Source organism: Phyllobates terribilis, unplaced genomic scaffold (assembly GCF_046119375.1).
Source record: "Phyllobates terribilis strain yellow unplaced genomic scaffold, ASM4611937v1 Scaffold_3__8_contigs__length_932513732, whole genome shotgun sequence".
Lineage (NCBI taxonomy): Eukaryota > Metazoa > Chordata > Amphibia > Anura > Dendrobatidae > Phyllobates > Phyllobates terribilis.
Window position 1 is genome coordinate 515,992,586 of NW_027362763.1, and position 25,660 is coordinate 516,018,245.

Genomic DNA, 25,660 nt, shown 5'->3' on the forward strand with positions numbered 1-25,660 from the left:
GGAGGACATTCTGGTACCATTCTTTATTCATGGCTGTGTTTTTTGGCAAGACTGTGAGTGAGCTGATTCCCTTGGCTGAGAAGCAACCCCACACATGAATGGTTTCAGGATGCTTTACAGTTGGCATGAGACAAGACTGGTGGTAGCGCTCACCTCTTCTTCTCCGAATAAGCTGTTTTCCAGATGTCCCAAACAATCGAAAAAGGGATTCATCAGAGAAAATGACTTTGCCCCAGTCCTCAGCAGTCCACTCCCTATACCTTTTGCAGAATATCAGTCGGTCCCTGATGTTTTTTCTGGAGAGAAGTGGCTTCTTTGCTGCCCTCCTTGAAACCAGCCCTTGCTCAAAGAGTCTCTGCCTCACAGTGCGTGCAGAATCACTCACACCAGCCTGCTGCAATTCCTGAGCAAGCTCGACACTGCTGGTAGTCCGATCCCGCAGCTGAAACAGTTTTAAGATACGGTCCTGGCGCTTGCTGGTCTTTCTTGGGTGCCCAGCAGCCTTTTTGACAACAATGGAAGCTCTCTCCTTGAAGTTCTTGATGATGCGATAGATTGTTGACTGAGGTGCAATCTTTGTAGCTGCGATACTCTTCCCTGTTAGGCCATTTTTGTGCAGTGCAATGATGGCTGAACGTGTTTCTTTAGAGATAACCATGGTTAACTGAAGAGAAACAATGATACCAAGAACCAGCCTCCTTTTAAAGTGTCCAGTGATGTCATTCTTACTTAATCATGACTGATTGATCGCCAGCCCTGTCCTCATCAACACCCACACCTGTGTTAATGGATCAATCACTAAAACGATGTTAGCTGCTCCTTTTAAGGCAGGACTGTAATGATGTTGAAATGTGTTTTGGGGGTTAAAGTTCATTTTCTGGGCAAATATTGACTTTGCAAGTACAGTAATTGCTGTTAAGCTGATCACTCTTTGACATTCAGGAGTATATGCAAATTGCCATTACAAAAAATGAAGCAGTAAACTTAGGAAAAATTACTATTTGTCTCATTCTCAATACTTTTGGCCATGACTGTAGTACAGATTACACTACTTGTCACTACTTGTGTGTGTGTCCCCACTGACACTGCAGGAACCAAGAGGATGCAGAGTGTCAGTGTGTGTCACTCTCATCTCTCTCTCCGGTCTGCAGCGGCCGCTTTGGTGGACAATGCTGACAGGAGAGGGAGATGAGACCTTATCCATACTGACACTGCAAGAGCCAAGTATCCACACACAATGTCGGAATGGGCATGCTCTCATCTCTCCTACCTCTTAGCACCACCCTGAGAGAGAGTGGGAGAGAGACCTTCTAAACAGCTATTCAAAGGATTCATACTGCTATATATCATATTAATTATTATTTCATCCATTATATTCACACATATAATGAAAACTAACATTAATGTACTAAATAAGGGAGAGCATGAATTGCTTCTTATGTACAATAAACAACAGTACAGAGTTAGCTTTTTGTAGAAAACTGCTACTAATAATCCTTAGAAAATTATTTTATCAGATCTTTGTGTATCAAGGCCATTGTTAGAAATAGCAGATGTTTAGAGCAGAATACGTAAATCTGTGCATCAGCGACAAATACAAAAGAAGAAGGCCATACATTTCAATACCGAAAGAATACTTAAATGTACTGAAAAACTCTGATAATATACATAACAATAGACTTGAAAATAACAATGAATCCTTAGAACCTACAGTCTTCTTCAATGCAATTAAGACAAAACATTATCATGAAAAAGAAGACAATACCGTTTTTATGGTGTTTACAGTACTCTTTGAAACAGAAGACTGTCTATTCATGAACAACACTTAGTAATAGTTCTGAGGGTAATTTGTAGCATCCTGTAGCAAGTGAAAAAGGTTGAGTGAATTAAAGTTTTGTGAATATCATGCAGTATATAAAAAAATCAAATGTTCTCAGATCATACAATTCATGCAAAGTTTTACAATTCCAACACTTTATTCACAATTCAGTTCTGTAAAAGTCTGTCCTCCTTTAAATAAATGGTAGTTGCGGAAATGGGCCAAGCAATTTAATATTTCCATTTGATATACTGTATTATAAAAAATGGTTGTGGAAAGTTCTGTTAAGCTGATGACAGACAGCTGTAACTTGAATTAATGTTAACTCTTTAACCCTCGAGCCTCTTTTCACCTACCTGACCAGGTCAAATTTTATAATTCTGACCAGTGTCATTTTATGTACTAATAACTCTGGAATGCTTCAATGAATCCCAATGATTCTGAGATTGTTTTTTTTCATGACACATTGTACTTCATGGTAGTGATAAATTTAGGCTGCTATTTTTTGCGTTTATTTGTGAAAATATTAGACTTTTGGCGAAAATTGTGAACATTTCGCCAATTTTAAACTTTTAATTTTTATGTCTTTAAAACGATAGTTATATCACACAAAATAGTTAATAAATAACACTTACCACATGTTTACTTTACATCAGCATCATTTTTGGTTAGGGGGGTTAAAAGTTGATCAGCAATTTCCCAATAAAATTTCCAAAACCAATTTTTTTAGGGACCACATTACAATTGAAGGGACTTTGAGGGGCCTATATGACAGAAAATGAAAATACACAACAGTGACCCCATTTTAAGAACTGCACACCTCAAAGTGATCAAAACCACATTCAATAAGTTTATTTACTCTTCAGGTGCTTCACAGGAATTAAAGCAATATGGAAGGAAAAAATAATGGTAACACAAGAAGAAGGACCATTTAATTTGTTCTAAAATTTCTCTTTAGTATGCTGATACCCCATACTTGATGGAAAACTACTGTTCGGGGGCACAGCAGGGAAGAAGTAGACTTTTGCAATGCAAAATTTGCAGGAATCAATAGCGGATGCCTTGTCATGTTTGAAGAACGTATGATATACGTAAACAGTGGAATCACCCACAAGTGACCCTGTTTTTTAAAATGAAACCCCTCAAGGAACTTATCTTGAGGAGTGGTGAACATCTTGATCCCACAGGTGCTTCAGAAAAATTTATTTTGCTGAGTCGTGAAATTGAAAAAATACATTTTTCCTGCAAAATGTTGGTTTTCCGCCAATTTTTTAATTTTCACTAGGGTAACAGGGGAACATTGACAAAACAATTTGTTGTGCAATTTCTCCTAAGTACGTCGATACCCCGTATGTAGTGGAAAACTACTGTTAGAGTGCATGGCAGGGCTCAGAAAGGAAGGATCACCATTTGACTTTTGGAGTGCAAAAATAGCTTAAATAAATAGTGGATGCCGTGTCGCATATGCAAAGCCCATGATGTGCTTAAACAGCAGAAACCCCCACAAGTGACCCCATTTTGGAAACTACACCCCTCAAGGAACTGATCTAGGTGTGCGGTGAGCAACTTGAACCCACAGGTACTTCACAGAATTTTCTAACATTGAGCCATGAAAATGAAAAAATATATTTTTCCAGCAAATGTTGATTATGCCACAAATGTTTCATTTTTACAAGTGCAACAGGAGATAGTGTACTGTACAGTTTGTTGTGCAATTTCTCAAGAGTATATGAATACCCCACATGGAGTAGGAAACAAATGTTTGGGCATACAGCAGGGCTCGAAAGGGAAGGAGTGCCAACTGAGTTCTGGTGCTCAGTTTTGGCTGGCATAGATTGTGGATGGAATGTCAAATTTGAAAAGTCCCTGAAATGCCAAAATAACAGAACCCCCACCCATTGTGGAATCTACACCTCTCGAGGAATTCATCTAGTGAGCATTTTTAACCTTCAGGTGATTCACAGAATTTTATAACATTATGCTGAGTAAATGGAAAATTACCATTTTTTCCACTAAAATGTAGCTTTATCCCCAAGTTTTTAATTTTAAACCCTTCGCAACCTTGGGTTTTGTCGTTTTTGCTTTTTCGTTTTTTGCTCCCCTTGTTCCCAGAGCCATAGCGTCTTTATTTTTTGGACAATATGGCCGTGTAAGGGCTTATTTTTTGCGGGACAAGTTGTACTTTTCAACGCCCTTACTAGTTTTACCATATCATGTACGGGAAAACGGGAAAAAAATTCCAAGTGCGGTAAAATTGCAAAAAAAGTGCAATACCACGGTTGTTTTTTTTGTTTTTTTTTACCACGTTCACTGAATGCTAAAACTGACTTTCCATTCTTATTTTTCAGGTCATTACGAGTTCGTAGACACCAAACATGTATAGGTTATTTTATATTTAAGTGGTGAAAAAAAATTCCAAAATTTGGTAAAAAAAACTAAAAAAAAATAGCGCCATGTTCCGAGACCTGTAGCGTCTCCAGTTTTCGGGATCTGGGGCTGGGTGAGGGCTTATTTTTTGTGCACCAGGCTGATGTTTTTATTGATAACATTTGGGGTAGATCTGATGTTTTGATCGCCCGTTATTGCATTTTATTGCAATTTTGCGGCGACCAAAAAACGTAATTCTGGCGTTTAGAATTTTTTTATCGTTACACCGTTTACCGATCGGATTAATTCTTTTTTTATATTGATAGATGGGGCGATTCTGAACGCGGCGATACCAAATATGTGTATGTGGGGTTTTTTTTTTTAGATTTTATTTTGAATGGGGCAAAAGGGGGGTGATTTAAACTTTTATATTTTTTTTATTTTTTTTATATTTTTAAAAACATTTTTTTTTCACTTACTGCATGCTTCAATAGTCTCCATAGGAGACTAGAAGCAGCTGTTGTCTGATCATCTCTGCTACATACAGGGGACGAGCAGATCCCCTGCATATAGCAGAAATGGTCCTGTGCTATGAGCGCCGACCACTAGGTGGCGCTCATAGCGACGAGATCATGACAACCACAGGCGTCTGCTGCAGACCCTGGGTTGTCATGCACGCCCATCGGCGACCCGCGATCACGTGACGGGGTCGCCGGTGGGCGGGGCTTATGACGTTCAACCCGGAAGCGTGCGTTAAATGTCGCTGTCGGAGATTGACAGCGGCATTTAATATGTTAACAGCCGCGGGTGGATCGCGATTACACCCGCGGCTGTTGCGGGCACATGTCAGCTGTAAGAATCAGCTGACAGGTGCTCCGTTCAGTGAGGGCTCAGCGCAGCAGCCCTCACTGAACTGTGGGTACGCAAATGTGCGTACTAATACGGCATGGGCTCTAAAGGGGTTAAAAAGGATAATAGGATAAAATGAATGATACAATTTGTTATGTACAGTGTCCATTTTAGAACATGATCAGATATCAAAATCAAACATCAGAATGATGTCAGTTTGAGGCTAAATACCCTGTCTGACAGGTGATCCTGACAAGTGACTCTGACAAGTGATCCTGACAAGTGACTTTTACAACTGTAATAATAATAATAAAAAAAAAATCACAGTTTGCAGATGGGACTTGAACCAAAAATTCTGCATCCAGAAGCCAGTGCACTAACCACTGAGCTATAAACTCAGTTGATGAAACCTATGAGTTCTATTTGGTTCTGTTTGAAGAAAGTCACACATCAGACTCACACATCAAAATCAAACATCATTTGAATTTGGCTTGGAGGAGGTATTTCTGAAAGTTCCAATCAGTTTCAGACAGGTTTGCACTGAAAATCACATAACTAAACAGAACTCCTAGGTTTCATCAGCTGAGTTTATAGCTCAGTGGTTAGTGCACTGGCTTCTGGATGCAGAATTTTGGGTTCAAGTCCCATCAGCAAACAGTGACTTTTTTATTGTTATTACAGTTGTAAAAGTCACTTATCAAAGTCACTTGTCAGGATCACTTATCAGACAGGGTATTTAGCCTCAAACTGACATCATTCTGATGTTTGATTTTGCTACCTGATCATGTCCTAAAATGGACACTGTAGTTATGCAATTTCTCCTTAGTATGCCAATACACCATATATGGTCAAAATCTACTTTTGAGGCACAGTGCAAAGCTCAGTATGGAAGGAGCGCCGTATGGAAATTCAGATTTTGCAAGAATGGTTTGAGGGTGCCATGCCACATTGGTAGAGCCCTTGAGGTGCCAGAACAGCAGAACCCCTCAATAACTGACACCATTTTACAAACTACATCCCCCAGTGAATTCATCTAGGGGTGCAGTAACATCACATGTGCCTCACATAATTTTATGCCATTGGATGGGGATGGAAGAATTACTACATTTTTATCACTAAAATATTATTTTAGCCCTAAAATTTAAATTTTATAAAGGCTAATAAGAAAAAAATCGACCTCACAGTTTGTTATGCAAATTTTGTTTGAATGCAGATTGCACATTTTCTGTTAGTACAATAAATCTCATTTCAAGGCAGAAACATTACTGTGTCCCACAGTTATTACATATATCAAACTGAAATAGCTGTTGCAAAAACACCAATTTTTATAAAACATTAAGCTTTAGATTAATACGGGTGCCCAAACTTTTTAATATAACTGTATGTGGATGCTAAATGTGGTTTAGGCACAATGTGGGGCTCAAAATGGAGAGGGGCATTTGAAATTGGGAGTACATAATTAGTTGGATTTCTTTTGAGGGGCAAGAAGCCTTCGCGCTTTTTCAGAGCCTTTGTGCTACCAGTAATTTGGAAGCCTCCCATATTTTCATTGACAGATGACGAATCTGAGTGTGGACTTGTTTTTTTTGTTGATTGAGTTGAAGCTTTTATTGGGAACATTTTACATAACATTTTGGATCACATTTATCCTGCTCTTTATGCTGAGAACTTACATTGGGGTTTCCATCTAAATCTCTGAGAGACGTGATTCAGATGAAACCCCAAGGTATCCATTTACTATAATGAGGCCTCAAAGTTACTATTTACTCCATCTGGCCTATGTTCAGTGGTTCCCTTCTTTTCGGAGGTGCACAAAACTGTGGCCCAACCTCACTTTTATGCACGCTTTCAAAGAAGGACACCGCCGGATCATAAACCTAACAGAGTCCACAGTATCTCCATCTGCCTCATTATAGGGAATCTTCCACAGGGGATTCCATCTGAATCACATATTTCAGAGATTTACACGGAAACCCCAGTGTAAGCACTCAGTGTAGATCGCAGGATAAATGTGAGATGAGCCTTACTGCAATCTTTGGGAGACAGAATGAACAAATCAACAACAGCTGAAGAATTGGTTGTATTTATTTTTTACACTATTCCTCATAAGGTATTAGTGGTTAGATGACTTTATTCTTTCGGGTCGGTGCAATTACAGCGATACCAGATTTATATCGGGTTTTTATGTTTGGCAGCTGTCACACACTAAAAGACGCTTTTTGGCAAAATAAAGTTTTTGCATCGCCATACAGTATTTTGAGAGTTACAATTTTTCTATATTTCTGCTGACAGAGTCACGACAGGACTTGTTTTATGCGGGACGAGTTGACATTTTTATTGGTACCATTTTTGAACACATAACATTTTTTCATCTCTTTCTATTCCGATTTTTGGAAGGCAGAATAAGCAGAAAACAACAATTCAGGAATTTTTTTATGATATTGACCTTATGGTAAAATTAATAAGGCAGCTTTATTTTTCGGGTCAGTAAGATTACAAAGATACCACATTTGTATAATTTTTTATGCTTAGGCTCTTTTACACAATAAAAACTATTTTATAGGAAAAGGAATTGCTTTTGAATCGGTATATTCTGAATGCTGTAACTTTTTTAATTCGCTGCTGACGGAGCTGTGTGGCAGTTTTTTTTTTGCAGAACAAGATGTTGGTTTCATCTGTACCATTTTTATTTACATTTGTCTTTGTAATCACATTTAATTTTACTTTTTGTTTGCGGGATGATGAAAAAACATTATTTTTTTGACAATTTTTTTATAATTTTTTTTTTACTGGGTTCACTGAAGGGGTTAAATAGTGTTACAGTTTTAAAGATTGGGTCGTTCCGGAAGTGGCAATACCAAATATGTGTATTTTTTTATTATTTTTTTATATAAATATACCTTTTTATTGGTTTAATATTTTTTTTATTTTTTTTGTTTATTTTATGATTTTTGTTTTATATATATATATATAGATTTTTTTTTTTTAAATAAAATTTTTACAACATTTTTACAATTTTTACTTTTTTTCTGTCAGTGCTGCATGGACAGAAGCCTCTTAGAACATGCTCTCAGAATGGTCTAACACACTTGCCAAAGCTGATTGACTCAGAGGTCTTCATAACGACCCCTCAAGTTGCCATGGTAATGATCGGGCCTTTGTGATGATGCCGCGAGGCACCGAACTGAAAGGAGAGGTAGCCCCCTCCCTCTCCCTGAGTTCCAAATGCTGCAATCACTCTCAATCACGGCATTTAGGGGATTAAGTGGCCTGGAACAGTACAGAGACCGCTCATGGCAGTGACCATTTGGTCTCGACTATAAATTAAGCCGATCTACGGGCGGCAGTCGGCAGCTCCTGTGCCCACATGATTGCCATGACGTAAATTTACATAATTTTGCGGGAACCCTTTCCCGACCATGACGTAAACTTACGCCAAATGTCATGAAGGGGTTAGGCTATGTGCCCACGATGCAGAAATGAAGCAGAAAATTTCTGCAGCATTTCTGCATCACCCTGGCAGAAAAAACGCATGCAGATTCCTGCAGAATACATGTGTTTCCGCATGCGGACTGACAAGAACTTTCCAGGCGATAGCATCACTTGGAAAGTGCTTGACAACTAGGTCACACTATATAAATCCATGCAAACAGCATGGATTTATACAGTGTGACCGTAAAAATCAAAAAATAAAAGCTATACTTACCTCCGATGCCGCCACGTGTGCTGTCGCGCTCGTCCTGGCTTCTTCCGGGTTGCCGGCATCTCGCGAGACAGCCTGCGGTCACTTGACCGCGACGTCATCTCAGGTCCTGGAAGGAGAAGCGCTGCCGGCAAGCAGAGAGAAGCTGCCGGACAGGTGAATATAACTTTATTTTTTATTTTATTCTTTTTTCACAGGTACAATGGTACTCAGGTCTGGATGAGATTCTCCTCTCCTCCAGAACTAGGTACCATCCGCACATAGAGACGCATAGAAGCTGCTTGTACAAATGTACAGACACGGATATTATGCATCTCAATGCAAGTCAATGGCAGCGCTTCCGCTGCGCTTCCGCAAAATTAATGAACATGCAGCGGATTTATTTGTGCTGCAGAAACACTGCGGAAAAATCCGCAGCATGTGCATTGACATTGTGGAATGCCATTGGGGACCATGGGGTGCGGATTACCATGTGTTTTTGATGCATTTCCGCTGCGGAAATTCCGCAGCATAAACGCATGAAAAACGCATCGTGTGCACGCAGCCTTAATTCGTTTCTCAGGGCAAAAATGTCCTTAAACAATTTTAGATCTACATTGATACAGTACATATAGAATTGCGGCAATAATTTCTATAGCCTAAAAAGTGTCTATAGTACTTTGTAGCTTGTTGCGCTTATATCATTATCATGACATATGCAGCTACACAGAGGCCCAATAGGAGGGAAGGGGGTGACTACAGCCATAATAGAACAAACATAAAAGAGCAAACAATGTGCTGCCAAAAAATGGTCTTTTAAGCTAGCTGTATCGCCGGCGTCCCTGCCCTCTGCTAGGCAGGGACGCTGTTCCCCTCACCTCTCTGCTCCGTGCCCAGCGTCCTCCTCCCGCTCTGCTGGCAGCGCGCGCTCCTTCCCGGCCACTGTGCTTAGGGCGCGCGCGCGCGCTCTCCCTCCCTCTTAAAGGGGCCACGCGCGCCGTCCTAAGGAGTCCCCGGCCAATGGCCGGAGGACTTCACCATATATAAGGCACCTCCTCCAAAATGGAGGTGCCCGAGCAATGTTGTTGCACTGTTCACTACTCTGCTTCAGCCCTCAGGTCCCGTTGCCAGTTACCTGCCAGATACCTGCCAGATTCCTGCCAGCTTGCTGTCTTATTCCTGCCTGATATTCTGCTACCTGCCTGCTAGCCTGAGGTCCGACGGTCTGCCTTACAACTCCTGTCAGTCTGTCTAAGGACCAGCTTGCCCGCTCACCTGGGAGCGCACATCAGCTACCTGCCTGCTTGCCTGAGATCCGACGGTCTGCCTTCCAACTCCTGTCAGTCTGTCTATGGACCAGCTTGCCCGCTCACCTGGGAGCGCACATCTGCTACCTGCCTGCTAGCCTACCTGGAGGCTCCGCCGTCACGTGCTGTGACCACCTGCCTGTCCAGTGACTCCTGCCCGCTCACCTGGGAGCGCTCATCTGCTGCCTGTCTGCTAGCCTACCTGGAGGCTCTGCCGTCACGTGCTGTGACCACCCGCCTGTCCAGAGACTTCTGCCCGCTCACCTGGGAGCGCTCATCTGCCGCCTGTCTGTTGGTCTTCCTGGAGGCTCCGCCGTCACATGCTGTGACCACCCGGTTATCCAGAGACTCTCGCCTGCTCACCTGGGAGCTCACGTCTACCATCAGCCGCCACAGGTCGTACCAACCCTTTACCCAGAGACTGCCCCGGTCACTTGCCGTGACCATCTGCCCGTTCATCCAGAGACTGCCCCGGTCACTTGCCGTGACCATCTGCCCGTTCATCCAGAGACTGCCCCGGTCACTTGCCGTGACCTCCTGCCCGTTCTTCCAGAGACTGTCCCGGTCACCTGCTGTGACTGCCTGCCTGGTCGCCACCCGCTCCCTTACAAGGACCGCCCCCTTGTATAGTAGCTCAGAGGTTCCGCCTCCCAGACCCGTTACAGTTTGCTCGGGCCATGGAACCCGGTGGCACCCAAGCTCCCTCGCTCTCGGACCTGTGTCATGAACTGTCCCGTCAGAGGTCCCAACAGGAGTCCATCCTGGGTCACCTGCGGAATGTCAATTCTTGCCTGGACACTCTGACTGCTCCGCCAGCAACCTCCGCCAGTGCCATGACTCGCAATCCGGCAGCTCCGCTGCCCACTAATACCATGGTATCCTACCCCGGACCCCGGCTTTCTGCACCTCCTCGCTTCGGAGGCGACTCCGCCCAGGCTCGGGGCTTCATAAATCAGTGCACCCTGCACTTTGAACTATTGTCCCACCAGTTTAACTCCGACCGGGCCAAAATTGCCTTCATCATGTCCCATCTCACCGGGGAGGCCCTGGCCTGGCTAAATCCTCTATGGGAGAGAGGAGACCCCCTGGTGTCCGACTTGCCTGCCTTTCTCACGGCTTTCCGGAAAGTCTTCGACGAACCCGGACGGAAGACCTCATCCGCATCATCACTGCTACGCCTCCGTCAGGGAAGTCTCACCGTGGGCCAATATGCCATACGGTTCCGTACCCTTGCCTCGGAGCTGGCCTGGGATAACGACGCTCTGGTATCCGTCTTCTGGGAGGGTCTGTCCGGCCGTATTAAAGATGAACTTGCCGGTCGGGACATTCCTACCACTCTCGATGACCTAATAACTCTTGCCACCCGGATTGACCTACGGTTCCAGGAGCGTGCCAAAGAGGTCACCCGTGAGAGGAGGTTTCCACGTCTAGCTCCTACTTTTCAGAAACCCGTCACTCCCTCCGTCTCTCCCCAGGTACACTCTCCTGAGCCTATGCAGGTCGACCAGACCAAGATGGTCAAAACCCGTCAGGACTTACGCCGTGCCGAGGGGAGCTGCTTCTACTGTGGCAGTAAGGAGCACCGGATCCGTGCCTGCCCGGAGAGGTCGGGAAACGCCTGTGTCTAGGTTCGCTCAGAGAGGTCGACCTAGACAAGAATAAATCCTCTCCATCTCTGCTGCTGTCAGTCTCAATCGTCTGCGGGGAGAACCGTTATTTCGAACTAGCCCAACTTGACTCTGGAGCAGCCGGGAATCTTATTTCACAGTCCCTGGTAGAGAAATACCGCATCCCCACCAAACCTCTGGCTGTACCCTTGTCTGTTGCTGCCGTGGATGGGGGTCTCTTACCACGCCCCATCCAACTCATCACCGAATCCATTACTCTGCAGGTGGGAATGCTGCATTTTGAGAGTATCTCCTTTCATGTTCTGCCTGGACTCTCTCACGCCCTCTTGCTAGGTCTACCTTGGCTCCAGAGACATGCACCCGTGCTTGACTGGCAGACCGGAGAGGTCCTTTGCTGGGGACAGGACTGCCATAAGACCTGTCTGGTTCCCGTCCATCCCGTCCGTCCTTCTCCTACCCCAGCTAATCTACCTGGACTTCCGATTCCTTATTGGTCTTATGCTGATGTCTTTAATATAAAGGAGGCAGAGACACTACTCCCTCATAGACCATACGACTGCCCTATCGACCTGTTACCCGGTACTACTCCTCCCCGTGGGCGTATTTATCCATTATCCGCTGCTGAGACCCGGTCGATGTCCGAATATATTGAGGAGAATCTGGCCAGGGGATTCATCGGGAAAATTAACCTCCCCGGCAGGAGCAGGCTTCTTTTTCGTCAAAAAGAAGGATGGCTCTCTCCGTCCCTGTATAGACTATAGAGGCCTTAACCAGATCACGGTGAAGAATAAGTACCCCCTTCCGCTCATTCCGGAGTTATTTGATCGTCTGAGGGGGGCTAGAATCTTCACCAAACTGGACCTCCGTGGGGCGTACAACCTGGTTCGTATCCGTCAGGGGGATGAATGGAAGACGGCATTCAACACCCGGGACGGCCACAATGAATTTCTGGTAATGCCCTTTGGTCTCTGTAACGCTCCTGCCGTCTTTCAAGAGTTGGTCAATGACATCTTCCGGGACCTTCTCTACTCCTGCGTAGTGGTGTACCTGGACGACATCTTGATCTTCTCTCCGGATCTCCAGGCTCACCGGAGGGACGTTCGTCAGGTCCTGCTCAGGCTCAGGCAGAATCACCTCTTCGCTAAATACGAGAAGTGCCTCTTTGAGCAGACCTCGCTTCCGTTTTTGGGCTACATTATTTCTCAGACCGGCCTACGAATGGATCCAGAGAAACTGTCTGCCATCGAGAAATGGCCTCGACCGGAGGGGTTGAAGGCCATTCAGCGGTTCCTGGGCTTCGCCAACTACTACCGCCTCTTCATACCACACTTCTCTTCCCGGACTGCCCCAATTTCCGCGCTCACCCGTAAGGGTACTAATCCCAAAGAGTGGCCGCCCGAAGCAGAGGAGGCCTTTCTTTCCTTAAAACAGGCCTTCTCTTCCGCCCCGGTGCTGCATCGCCCGGACGGCAACAAGCAGTTCTTCCTGGAAGTTGACGCCTCCTCCTCTGGAGCCGGAGCGGTACTTACTCAAAAATCATCTTCCGGGAGGATGGTAACTTGCGGCTTCTTCTCTAAACTCTTCTCCTCCTCAGAGCGCAATTATTCCATAGGAGACCGAGAGTTATTGGCCATCAAACTGGCATTGGAGGAGTGGCGTTACCTGCTCGAGGGGGCTCTTCACCCGGTAATAATTTACACTGACCACAAGAACTTGGCTTACCTCCAGCATGCCCAGAGACTTAACCCGCGCCAAGCCCGGTGGTCCTTGTTTTTTGCTCGCTTTGATTTTGTTCTTCATTTTCGCCCGGCTGACAAAAACGTCAAGGCGGACGCCTTGTCTCGATCCTTTCTGGTGTCTGATCTCGAGGAAGATCCGAAACACATCATCGATCCCGCCAGAGTAATGCAGGTGGCTCCCGTGAGTCTAAATCGTCTCCCTCCCGGAAAGACGTTCGTATCAGTACCTGATCGGGAGAAGATCCTTCACTGGGGTCACTCGTCTAAACTGGCTGGCCATGCCGGTCAGAAAAAGACCCTACAGCTTATTACCCGGCACTACTGGTGGCCTACCCTGCACAAGGACGTAATAGACTTTGTTTCTGCCTGTGTGTCCTGCGCCCGCAACAAGGTTCCGAGACATCTGCCAGCCGGTCGCCTCCTTCCGCTTTCTGTACCTGCTGCCCCCTGGCAGCATATAGCAATGGACTTTATAACTGACCTCCCAGTCTCTGCCGGTTGTACGGTCATTTGGGTGGTCGCTGACCGCTTCTCCAAGATGGCTCATTTCGTTCCCCTGCCAGGCCTCCCGTCTGCACCCGAGCTAGCTAAAGACTTTATTCGTCACATCTTTCGTCTTCATGGCCTGCCCCTCCACATCGTGTCGGATCGTGGGGTACAGTTCACCTCACGCTTCTGTAGAGCCACTTGTAAACTGCTAGACGTCACCCTGGACTTCTCTTCCGCTTACCACCCACAGTCCAATGGTCAAGTGGAGCGGATCAATCAGAACCTGACCAGTTACCTCCGGCACTTCGTTAATGCCCATCATTCAGACTGGGTGGATCTCCTACCATGGGCCGAGTTCTCTTATAACAATCACGAGAGCGAATCCTCCTCCAAATCCCCATTTTTTGTAGTCTTCGGTCAGCATCCTCGGATTCCTTTTCCTGTCTCCACCTCTGTGGACAATCCGGCTCCGGAATCTCTCGTTAGCAAATTTTCCTCCATTTGGGAGAGTACCCGATCCGCACTCCTTCAGTCGTCCGAACGGATGAAAAGACACGCTGACAAAAAACGCCTGGATCCTCCACAATTTCGTCCTGGAGATAAAGTCTGGCTCTCATCTAAATATGTCCGACTCAAGATACCTTCTTACAAGTTAGGGCCTCGGTTCATCGGTCCTCTGGAGGTCATCAGTCAGATCAACCCGGTGGCCTATAAATTGAAACTCCCGGCCAACTTATGGATCCCTAACTCCTTCCATGTATCTCTCCTCAAACCTGTGGTACTTAACTCTTTTTCCAAGTCTACAGGTACGCCTCCTGCTCCGGTTTCTGCTGAGGACGAGTTTGAGGTAGAGAACATTCTTGCCACCAAAAGGGTAAGAGGAAAGACCTTTTTTCTAGTAGATTGGAAGGGGTTTGGTCCTGAGGAGAGAACGTGGGAGCCCCGGGAGAACATCCATGCCCCTCTTATCCTTGCTAAATTTCTGTCTGGCCTAAAAAAGGGGGGGCCTAAAGGGGGGGTACTGTAGCGCCGGCGTCCCTGCCCTCTGCTAGGCAGGGACGCTGTTCCCCTCACCTCTCTGCTCCGTGCCCGGCGTCCTCCTCCCGCTCTGCTGGCAGCGCGCGCTCCTTCCCGGCCACTGTGCTTAGGGCGCGCGCGCTCTCCCTCCCTCTTAAAGGGGCCGCGCGCGCCGTCCTAAGGAGTCCCCGGCCAATGGCCGGAGGACTTCACCATATATAAGGCACCTCCTCCAAAATGGAGGTGCCCGAGCAATGTTGTTGCACTGTTCACTACTCTGCTTCAGCCCTCAGGTCCCGTTGCCAGTTACCTGCCAGATTCCTGCCAGCTTGCTGTCTTATTCCTGCCTGATATTCTGCTACCTGCCTGCTAGCCTGAGGTCCGACGGTCTGCCTTACAACTCCTGTCAGTCTGTCTAAGGACCAGCTTGCCCGCTCACCTGGGAGCGCACATCAGCTACCTGCCTGCTTGCCTGAGGTCCGACGGTCTGCCTTCCAACTCCTGTCAGTCTGTCTATGGACCAGCTTGCCCGCTCACCTGGGAGCGCTCATCTGCTGCCTGTCTGCTAGCCTACCTGGAGGCTCTGCCGTCACGTGCTGTGACCACCCGCCTGTCCAGAGACTTCTGCCCGCTCACCTGGGAGCGCTCATCTGCCGCCTGTCTGTTGGTCTTCCTGGAGGCTCCGCCGTCACATGCTGTGACCACCCGGTTATCCAGAGACTCTCGCCTGCTCACCTGGGAGCTCACGTCTACCATCAGCCGCCACAGGTCGTACCAACCCTTTACCCAGAGACTGCCCCGGTCACTTGCCGTGACCATCTGCCCGTTCATCCAGAGACTGCCCCGGTCACTTGCCGTGACCATCTGCCCGTTCATCCAGAGACTGCCCCGGTCACTTGCCGTGACCTCCTGCCCGTTCTTCCAGAGACTGTCCCGGTCACCTGCTGTGACTGCCTGCCTGGTCGCCACCCACTCCCTTACAAGGACCGCTCCCTTGTATAGTAGCTCAGAGGTTCCGCCTCCCAGACCCGTTACACTAGCCTAAAGATCATTTCACCCACTTAGCGAGCAGTAGCTCATTCACGGGGTGACCAGCAGCCTGTTTCCACTGCACAATTATGGGGAAGCAAGCATTCTTAGGAATACTTTTGTCCCCATAATCATGCAGTGTAAAGTAACATAAGGATGATGAATTTCACAATCCACAATTACTGGAAAGTTGGACTAAAGAGAATGCTCTATGATAACATATTTAGTTGCAAAAGCAGTAAACTACTTTGACATCCTTTTATATCTAGGATACATTCAGGAACATTAAGTAATTTCATTTCGATGAACAATTGAAAAGTGAATAAAATATTTTGCTCCAGAAATTTGTAACAGTATTTCTTTGAAATTGCTTATAATGTATCCGGCATTGACTACTGTTATAGAGAAAGTATATAGCACATGGTATAAACGCATAGTCAATAACGCTTTTCAATATAGTTGGAATACTGCAGAATAAACCCTACATTATATATCCATCAGCTATAACTTAAAGGGAATCTGTCAGCAGGTTTTTGTTATGTAATCTGAGGACAGCAAGAGATAGTGACCGAGACACTGATTTTAGGAATATGTCACTTACTAGGCTGTGTGGTGTTTCCATACAATGAATGTTTTATCACCAGAAGATTATCACTACCTGGACTACAGCTCACATGAGCCCTGGTCTGAACACGATGCCTCCTCCGATAAGCAGCTCATTGTGAATAGACAATGTATATAGACAGCCTGGTATTGGCAGGGTTATCTTTCTGAGCTGCTACATGCTACATCTAAGAACTCAATTGTGTCACAACTGCTGCACCCAGTAATCTAAGTGCTACATCGCTTTAATCAGCTTCTCTTTGCCTACATCAGGCTGCTCTCAGATGAGATAGCAAAAGCCTGCTGACATATTTCCTTTTAGTTTAAAAAATAGGAAAATAGATCTAAATGTTTCTGCCATGGGCTTAATTGTGATAGCAAGGCCAATGATTCAAAGCATCTAAAGAAGAGGTTAGGTCATCATATAAGGTATTCCTGGTGTGTAGTCGTTAGTACCTACTAAAAGTGGTTATAGGAGTTGTACTGGAATTTAATATTAAGGACCCATCTTTAGGATTGGTTATTGATATCAGATGGGGGGAGGTCTGACACTTAGCACCCCACTGACCACTGCTTTTATCCCCAGTAGCAGTTCTGCACAGTGACTGCTACGCTGTGCTATACATCTCCATTTAGGGTTGAAATCTGGCCTTTGTCAGAGCTAATAACAGTTGATTGGCAAGAGGAACATAACTATCAAAGGTGTGAGGCGCAAAGACTACATCAAAGAAGAATTACTGTAGCACAAATTGCTGAAACTTTTCAGAGGTCTTGTGGAGTTCAATCCTCAAAGTTTCAATTCTGCTTTTGTGCTACAAAAGAGAGTTACACAATATTAGACTGGTGCTTTTAATGCAATTTTGAAATGAGAATTCATAAATTCCAATTTTTCCAATGGATGAACGAATCTCCTTGCATTGAAATCAAGCAGATTCACTCGGATTTGGATAGGGACTTTGATTCTCATCAAATTAATTTGGTGCGAATTGAATCTCCCATTAAAGGGTACAAAAAATATATACGCAAGCCTCTTCAGCTCTTCCCATACCTCTCCCACTAATGCTGGTCTTCTGTTTGGCCCTCTGTCTTCTTTCTGTTCTCTGTCTTATTTATTTTTCTGTTACTGGGCTTCCAGCAGTGATTCTTCGCTAGGCCCCGTGCTATTACTTGGGGTTACACATGCCATTGATCTTCACTTGAGACATAATGCAAACTATTGACGTTAATAATGTACATTACGCCCCATGTGATGTTCTGGGAGCTAGTGAAGAACCACATTGTCAGAGGCCAAGAAATAGAAAAAAATAGTAGTTAGAAAGCAGAAGACAAATGATTATATCGAAGGATCAGTGGCTGGAGACTGGTATGGGGTGGGTGAGGAGAAGTAAATATATTTTTACTCTTCTGCAGCAAAATTTCAGCCAGTTGGTCACTTCTTCTGCTCAAATTCATGTGAATAAGAATGCAATATTCAGATTCTAGTAAATCAAAATTTTAATAGAAATTCACTAGAATTTGATTTGTTACAAATCAATTTGTTTATCTCTATTCCTAAAGCAAAACTGTCCTATTGAAATCCTGCAGATTTTGTTTCCATTTTCAGGTGGGGAATGACTGAAGGGGTGGGCTGACCCTGTGGGCAGGATTTAACAACCCTGGCAATAATTGTTTGCTGGTGTCCATATTTCTCGGTTTTAATTGGGGCATATTTTTGAGTAATTTTCTATGTTCAACTTTCCCTTAAGAAAGCAATAAAATAACAGAGTGGGAAAAATATCACATCATTGCTATACTTTTTGAACCCGATTAGTGCCGTAATGGTTAAATAACATTTTTGAAGATCCTAAATTGTCCTGTGTATCTACAATAATGACAGAAGAGAAGCCATTTCAATAATTCTTTCAGTGACTTGATAGATTTCAGGATGTCGTCTTATTTCCTGTGCATTTGTACCTAATAATCTATCTCCTCTATTAATGCATTATAGTGTGATCTGCTCTATTTCACATGTCATCAATAAATGCTGTAACTTGTTTTCTAGTTTCAGCCCTACATGCATCATACAAGGAACTAATGATTACAGATGTACTGCTTGTCCTCGGGGATACGAAGGCCAGTACTGTGAAAGGTAAACAGGAAAACAATTAAAGACAATAACCACAAGTGGAGATGTTAAGTATGTAGCTCAATACAAACCACAGCACATTTAACCCTCTGGAAGGTTTCTTGTCTTAATATCATCTCTCAGTATAGTCATTCATATTCATACTAAAGAAAAGCCTTGGTTCCAAGATACTAGAAGCCAAGCACAATTAAGCTATCATGTTTAAGATTCGATACAAGGGATTTAGAACATGTCCACATGATGCCATAGATGATTGACTGATGCAGGCCCCATCTAAGAAACCAATATTCATCTCCTGATTGGGGTTCCCTCTCCCTACCCTCCTGCTGAAGTGGTTGCTTATCAGGACCAAACTGAAATTTAGTCTTGGCATTTAGAAGTACAAAGACCAATGCAGCACCCCCACTTCCCCACATGTGGGTCTCTATTACAAATATAATACTGCCTGACACTACAGAAATCAGTGCTTACTGCAATGCCAATAGTACCAATAATAATGTTATATTACATTAAATAATAAAATAATACCGCCATGCTAAAACAGCGTAATAACACCAATGCCACCAAAGAGTGATAGAATGCCCTCATACTTATCATTACCAAACACAACTGTACCAATATCTGTACTACCATAATTACTGTAATATTGGAGACAAATAATACCGCCAGTCCATAACGCCATTTTACCAGCATAAACTGTACAGTAGTAATACCACTTTATTGAACATTAACTCAAACTACTGTACTAAGACTGATATCACCACCAAACAGTGACCAAATAATGATAGATTTCAGTGACTCACCGCTGATGTTCTCACTGACTGCAGTCATTCACTTTGCATTTTCTTTTTAATTTGGCCCAGATCACCATGACCACTTCTTTCATCAATGACTGCAAATTGTAAAGCACATACATTTTTGGATTATTCTTTTACAGCACTATCCTCGCATTCCTTCACCTCAACACAAACCATATAGTGTTCTAACCAGTGTCCTAGACAGTAGCAATGCTCTCTCTGTGTCCTGCACAATAATGGTATCCTTTTTGGTGCCCTATACAGTAACAATGCCGCTACACAGTAATAATATCCCCCTGTGTCTTCTTATAATAATAATGCACCCCTGTTCCCTCTTACAACTTCCTGTAGTAATAATGTACCCCGTCACCGCCTTATAGTAATAATGCCCCTATTTGCCTCCTTAGTTTTTCAGCCCTGTGTGCCACCTTATGATAATATTCCCCAGTGTTCGTCCCCTCCTTTTGAGTATGCTTCACCTCTTTGTGATAATGACCTCCTCAGTGTGCTTCCCCTCCTTGTGATAGTGTCCCTTCCAGTGTGCTTCACCTCTTTGTGATAATGACCCCCTCAGTGTGCTTCCCCTCCTTGCAATAATGTCCCTTCCCGTGTGCTTCACCTGCCATTGGCCACAATTATAGCTATATATTTGTAGTTTTGCTTCAATGCTGTACATTTAGGAGCTTATGCTGTGCAAGAGGGGAAGAGTTGTATTAAGTTGGGATTTCTTCAAGCATTTGACCTAAAAATTAGTTTGCTTTTGTTTTTTCTTATTTACTGTATTGAATAACTGGTTTTATTATATTATACACTAAATTAAATGCTCTATTTTTAGGTGTGCATCTGGGTATACTGGTAATCCAGGTATTCCAGGGGGCTCCTGTCAGGAATGTGAGTGTAATCCTTATGGGTCATTGTCCATGATCTGTCACCCAACCACTGGCCAATGCACGTGTAGATCTGAAGCTACAGGATTGAAGTGTGGCGGCTGCACTGATCGGCATGTGCGGGAGGGTCCGGTGTGTGCATGTACGTATATTAACATGTTAACATGTTAACTGATAAATAAACTTTATATCATAGTTTTAAGCATTATTCCTAATTGTCAAACTAGAGAAAGCATATACTAAACCTGGGGACAAGAGAAGAAAAGGCATTAGCATGTTCTGCATAATAGTGATGTTATAGTGTTAATATGCTGAATAGTCCAACAATTTGGCTGATTACCTAGAACAACTGCTTTGAAAAGAATGACAATTGGGCCGAGTTCCATGTATATGAAGACCCAAGTACTCTTTTTCCAACACATGGGAAATGTCAGAGAAGGGGTATTGCTATATTTGCAATAAAATATTGCTACTTCTCTCTTCAAATATATAACTCATTTTACTGCTCAGTAGATCTCCTATATTCATTATTGCCATGAGCCATATGGATGAATAATGCACATTTTGTATTGAAAATTAGCAGAGCACAATCATTGGTACACAACCCATAATGTCTTGAAAAGTTGCTGCAGTTACTGTCATCACCAAGAGGTGGGCTACCCGGGTGTTGTTCCGAGTCAGTATAATAGGTCTCTACCTCTGTGTTCTAATTAGTCCCCCCTCTACCCATGTTGTGAGCAGCGTCCCTGCCACTCCTCCCCTCCTGCACACCTGACCATCCTAATGTGCTGGCCTGAACTCCATAAATTAAGGGAGACAGGTCTGGCTCAGACAGACGGTCTGGCTTTAAAGAGTCGCTTTTAAGGGGCTAGAATGAAATATGCCAGAAATGGGCCAGAAGAGATCAGGAGGTACAAATAACTATTTACTACTTGTACTTAGATTCTCTTTCTCATTTTCCCTTACCCTTTCATCATGCTCACATATGCCCTTACTGTTTTTGCCCCTCTAATCCTCACTCTCCTTCGCTATCCCCACACCCCAGCACCCTCTAACCAAATCATCATCTCTCCTTCCCTCCTTCCTCCCCACCTAACCTCATCTACAGAGCTGCTCCTCAACCTCAGATCAATCCTCCCAAAGCATAAAACAAGCCGGACACTCTCTTTCTCCCACCTGCTGTCCCTCTCTCTGCTTCTCCTCACTGCTGGCGACATATCTCCCAATCCTGGACCCCCACAGCTTGCACCTTCCACCAATTCTCCCACCTGTCGCATCAAACCATCTGCAAACTACCACAACCTCTCTTGCGCAAAACCTGTCCCCCTGACGCCCACCCCGCTGCTCCCTCTCTCTGGAGCACTCTGGAATGCACGCTCTGTCTGCAACAAGCTCCATTTTGTCCACGACCTCTTTACCTCTCGTCATCTCTCCTTCCTGGGCATCACAGAGACATGGCTAACAACCTCTGACACTGCCTCCCCTGCTGCGCTGTTTTACAGTGGCCTCCACTTCACCCACACTCCTCGCCCTGGAAACAGACATGGTGGAGGAGTGGGTCTTCTCCTCTCTAACAACTGCACCTTTAGCCCTACTCCTCCTCTTCCCTCCCTTATTCTCCCTTCTTTTGAAGTCCACTCTGTCCGCATTTACTCTCCCTCCAACCTCCAAGTGGCTGTCATATACCGACCCCCGGGCCCGATCATTGCCTTTATCGACCAATTCTCCACCTGGCTGACATTCCCACAATCATCATGGGCGATTTCAACATCCCCACTGACACTCGCCAGTCAGCAGCATCAAAACTCTTGTCGCTTACTTCATCCTTTGGACTTACTCAGTGGTCCTCCTCAGCCACCCACACAGACGGACACACACTAGACCTCATCTTCACCCAACTCTGCTCCCTATGTAACCTCACAACCTTCCCCCTACCCCTATCTGACCACCACCTACTCACATTCTCATCCCTGTCCTCCTCACTTGTCACCCATGTCCAGCAACTAGCACACCCCCGCAGAAACCTTGCACATCTAGACACTCACACACTCTCTGACTCTGTTCTACCACTGACATCCATATCCTCATTCCATGACACAGACAGCGCCACTGCTTTCTACAATGCCACTCTCGCATCAGCTATTGACTCGGTCGCCCCTCTTCTGCATGGCAGAGCGCGACGAGTCAACAGGCAACCCTGGCACAACAACCTCACTAAACAGCTTCGACAAGCGTCCAGGGTTGCGGAGCGGCGTTGGAAGAAAACACATACTCAAGATGACTTCACTGCATTCAAACAAGCAACGCTCGCATTCAAATCAGCACTCACCTCTGCTAAACAGGCCTACTTCACAACCCTCATATCTTCCCTATCCTACAACCCCAAACAACTATTCAACACTTTCAACTCTCTCCTCCGCCCTTGACTGCCCCCTCCAACCTCCATCATCTCTGCTGAGGAGTTTGCAACACACGTCAAAAACAAGATTGACCAAACACGGCATGTCTTTACCGTCCGACCACCACAACCCCTCTGTCTTCCACACCACTTCCCCACCCCTATAACCTCCCTTCCCAACATCACGGAAAGAGAACTTACTCGTCTCCTCTCCAAATCACACCTCACCACATGTGCACTCGACCCCATCCCATCGCACCTCCTCCCTAACATCACCCCCACACTCATCCCATCCCTAACCCATCTCTTCAACCTATTACTATCCTCTGGTACTTTCCCTGCTGCCTTCAAACATGCCACTATCACACCCATCCTCAAATAGCCATCCCTTGACCCAACCGCCCTGTCCAGCTATCGCCCCATATCGCTGCTCCCATTTGCCTCCAAACTCCTTAAGCAACACGTTCACGCTGAACTTTCCTCCCACTTTTCATCTAACTCTCTCTTCGACAACCGACAATCCGGCTTCCGCCCCCACCATTCCACCGAAACTGCCCTTACCAAAATCACCAATGACCTACTTACAGCCAAAGCTAACAGACAATTCTCTGTACTCCTTCTACTTGACCTGTCTTCTGCTTTCGATACAGTTGACAACTGCCTCCTACTGCAGATCCTCTCTTCCTTTGGCGTCAAAGACCTTGCCCTATCCTGGATCTCCTCATACCTTTCTAACCGCACATTTAGCGTCTCCCACTCCCACGTCACCTCCTCACCCATCCCCCTCTCTGTTGGAGTCCCTCAAGGCTCTGTCCTAGGACCTCTACTCTTCTCAATCTATACCCTTGGCCTGGGACAGCTCATAAAATCCTATGGCTTCCAGTACCATCTGTACGCTGATGACACCCAGATCTACCTCTCTGGCCCAAACGTCACCTCTCTGCTGTCCAGAATCCCAGCATGTCTAGCAGCCATATCCTCCTTCTTCTCCTCCCGCTACCTGAAGCTCAATGTGGACAAAACTGAACGCATTATCTTTCCCCCATCTCGCATATCTTCCCCACCTGATCTATCTATCACAATAAACGACATCACTCTTTCCGCTGTACCGACAATCCGCTGCCTCGGAGTAACCCTTGACTCTGCCCTGTCCTTCAAACCCCACATCCAAGCTCTCGCCACCTCCTGTCGCCTCCAGCTCAAAAACATTTCCAGAATCCGCCCTTTCCTCAACCCTAACTCTACTAAACTGCTTGTGCATGCCCTCATCATCTCCCACCTCGACTATTGCAACATCCGTCTCTGTGGCCTCCCTGCTAACACTCTCGCACCCCTCCAGTCCATCCTCAACTCTGCTGCACGACTCATTCATCTCTCACCTCGCAACTCCTCTGCTACCCCCCTTTGCAAATCGCTTCACTGGCTCCCAATTGCCCAGCGCATCCAGTTCAAACTACTAACACTGACCTACAAAGCCATCCATAACCTCTCTCCTCCGTACATCTCTGAACTAATCTCCCGATATATTCCCTCACATAACCTCCGGTCCTCCCACGACCTCCTTCTCTCCTCCACACTTATCCGTTCCTCACGCAATCGCCTCCAAGATTTCTCCCGAATATCCCCCATCCTATGGAATTCTGTGCCTCAACACGTCCGATTATCCACCACATCGGGATCCTTCAGACGGAACCTGAAAACCCATCTCTTCAAGAAAGCTTACAGCCTGCAATGACCCTGCTGCCTCCTCAACAACGCCGAAGCTACTACTACTGCAACTCCCCAACCTACTGTCTCCTCCCTATTCCCGTAGAATGTAAGCCCGCAAGGGCAGGTTCCTCTTCCCCCCGTACCAGTCTATCTTCGTTAGTTTGTTTACTGTAGTGATATTCTTATTTTGTATGTAACCCCCTTATGTACAGCGCCATGGAATCAATGGCGCTATATAAATTATTAATAATAATAATAATAATAATAGGTCTCGTCCAGCTTTTGCTGTAGATAAATCAATGTATCATTATTGAATAACAATTTAGCATTTCATAGTGAATAACAGTGTGCTACTGTTGAGCTTGGCATTGTACAGGAATCCTACCAAGCAACATTGCCTAAGGTATTAGTACTAAGATGATAGTACTAAGATGATGGTAAAGTACTAGTGGTGTTTGCCTGTGAATTGCTGTGTGATCATGCATGTGCTTGGTGTGTCACTAAAGGTCTAGTCTAGTGGTAACATAAGGTGTGAAGATGAATAATATGGTGAATTATTTATGCATAGAGATGTTTAACTTATATTCAAAAGCTCTTTACTATTATTGTATCAGGGCTAGTATACAACTCAATTACCTGTCAACAAGTTCCAGTTGGCTGTAAGTCATTCTCTCACTTTAAAATTTAGTAATGCCAGAATGATGCTAAAACTATAAGATTCTAATGAAATTTTTGCCCTTTTTCTGTGAAAAATATAACCTGTAGATTGACACTTCATATGTCACCATAAGCAAAGAGGCTTTAAATTAAATAATAAGCAATGGCTTGGTTATACATTAATATTTCTAAAAATTATAGGAATTCTGGAAAATACTCAAATGTGGATAAGGCTGTGAAATTTTTTTATACAGATAAACGTCTGTTTTTTTTTTTTACAAAGGGGCCCTGTATAAGAGAAGCTAACACTACCCTACCATTAGGGTGCTTTCACACTGCATTTTGGAACCCATTCTTTTGTCCCCTTGGGGCTTACATCCAATCCCCTGCAAAGAATAGGCGCCGACGGGGCCATAGACTATAATGCTGCTGACAGAGTGAACGTGAGCTCTGTCATGCATCGTTTTCGGGCATGTATGCCTACTAGAGATGGACACCAAGATGCAGTCTACTACATGTGGGTATTTGTCTCTAGTAGGCATACATGCCCGAAAATG

The 25,660-nt window shown here is 45.0% G+C and overlaps 1 protein-coding gene across 6 annotated transcripts in view; it reads left to right on the forward strand.

Annotated features, from left to right (window-relative positions):
• Positions 1-25,660, forward strand: part of LAMA2 (laminin subunit alpha 2) — a 1,447,346-nt gene that overhangs the window by 1,051,277 nt on the left and 370,409 nt on the right. For 5 of the 6 annotated variants that reach the window (XM_073676060.1, XM_073676058.1, XM_073676059.1 and 2 more), the window contains 2 exons: positions 18,571-18,657; positions 20,287-20,480. In XM_073676060.1, coding sequence (XP_073532161.1) covers positions 18,571-18,657; positions 20,287-20,480 — 281 coding nt within the window. The remainder of the gene's footprint in view (positions 1-18,570; positions 18,658-20,286; positions 20,481-25,660) is intronic. The other variant, XM_073676061.1, reaches the window with a different exon arrangement.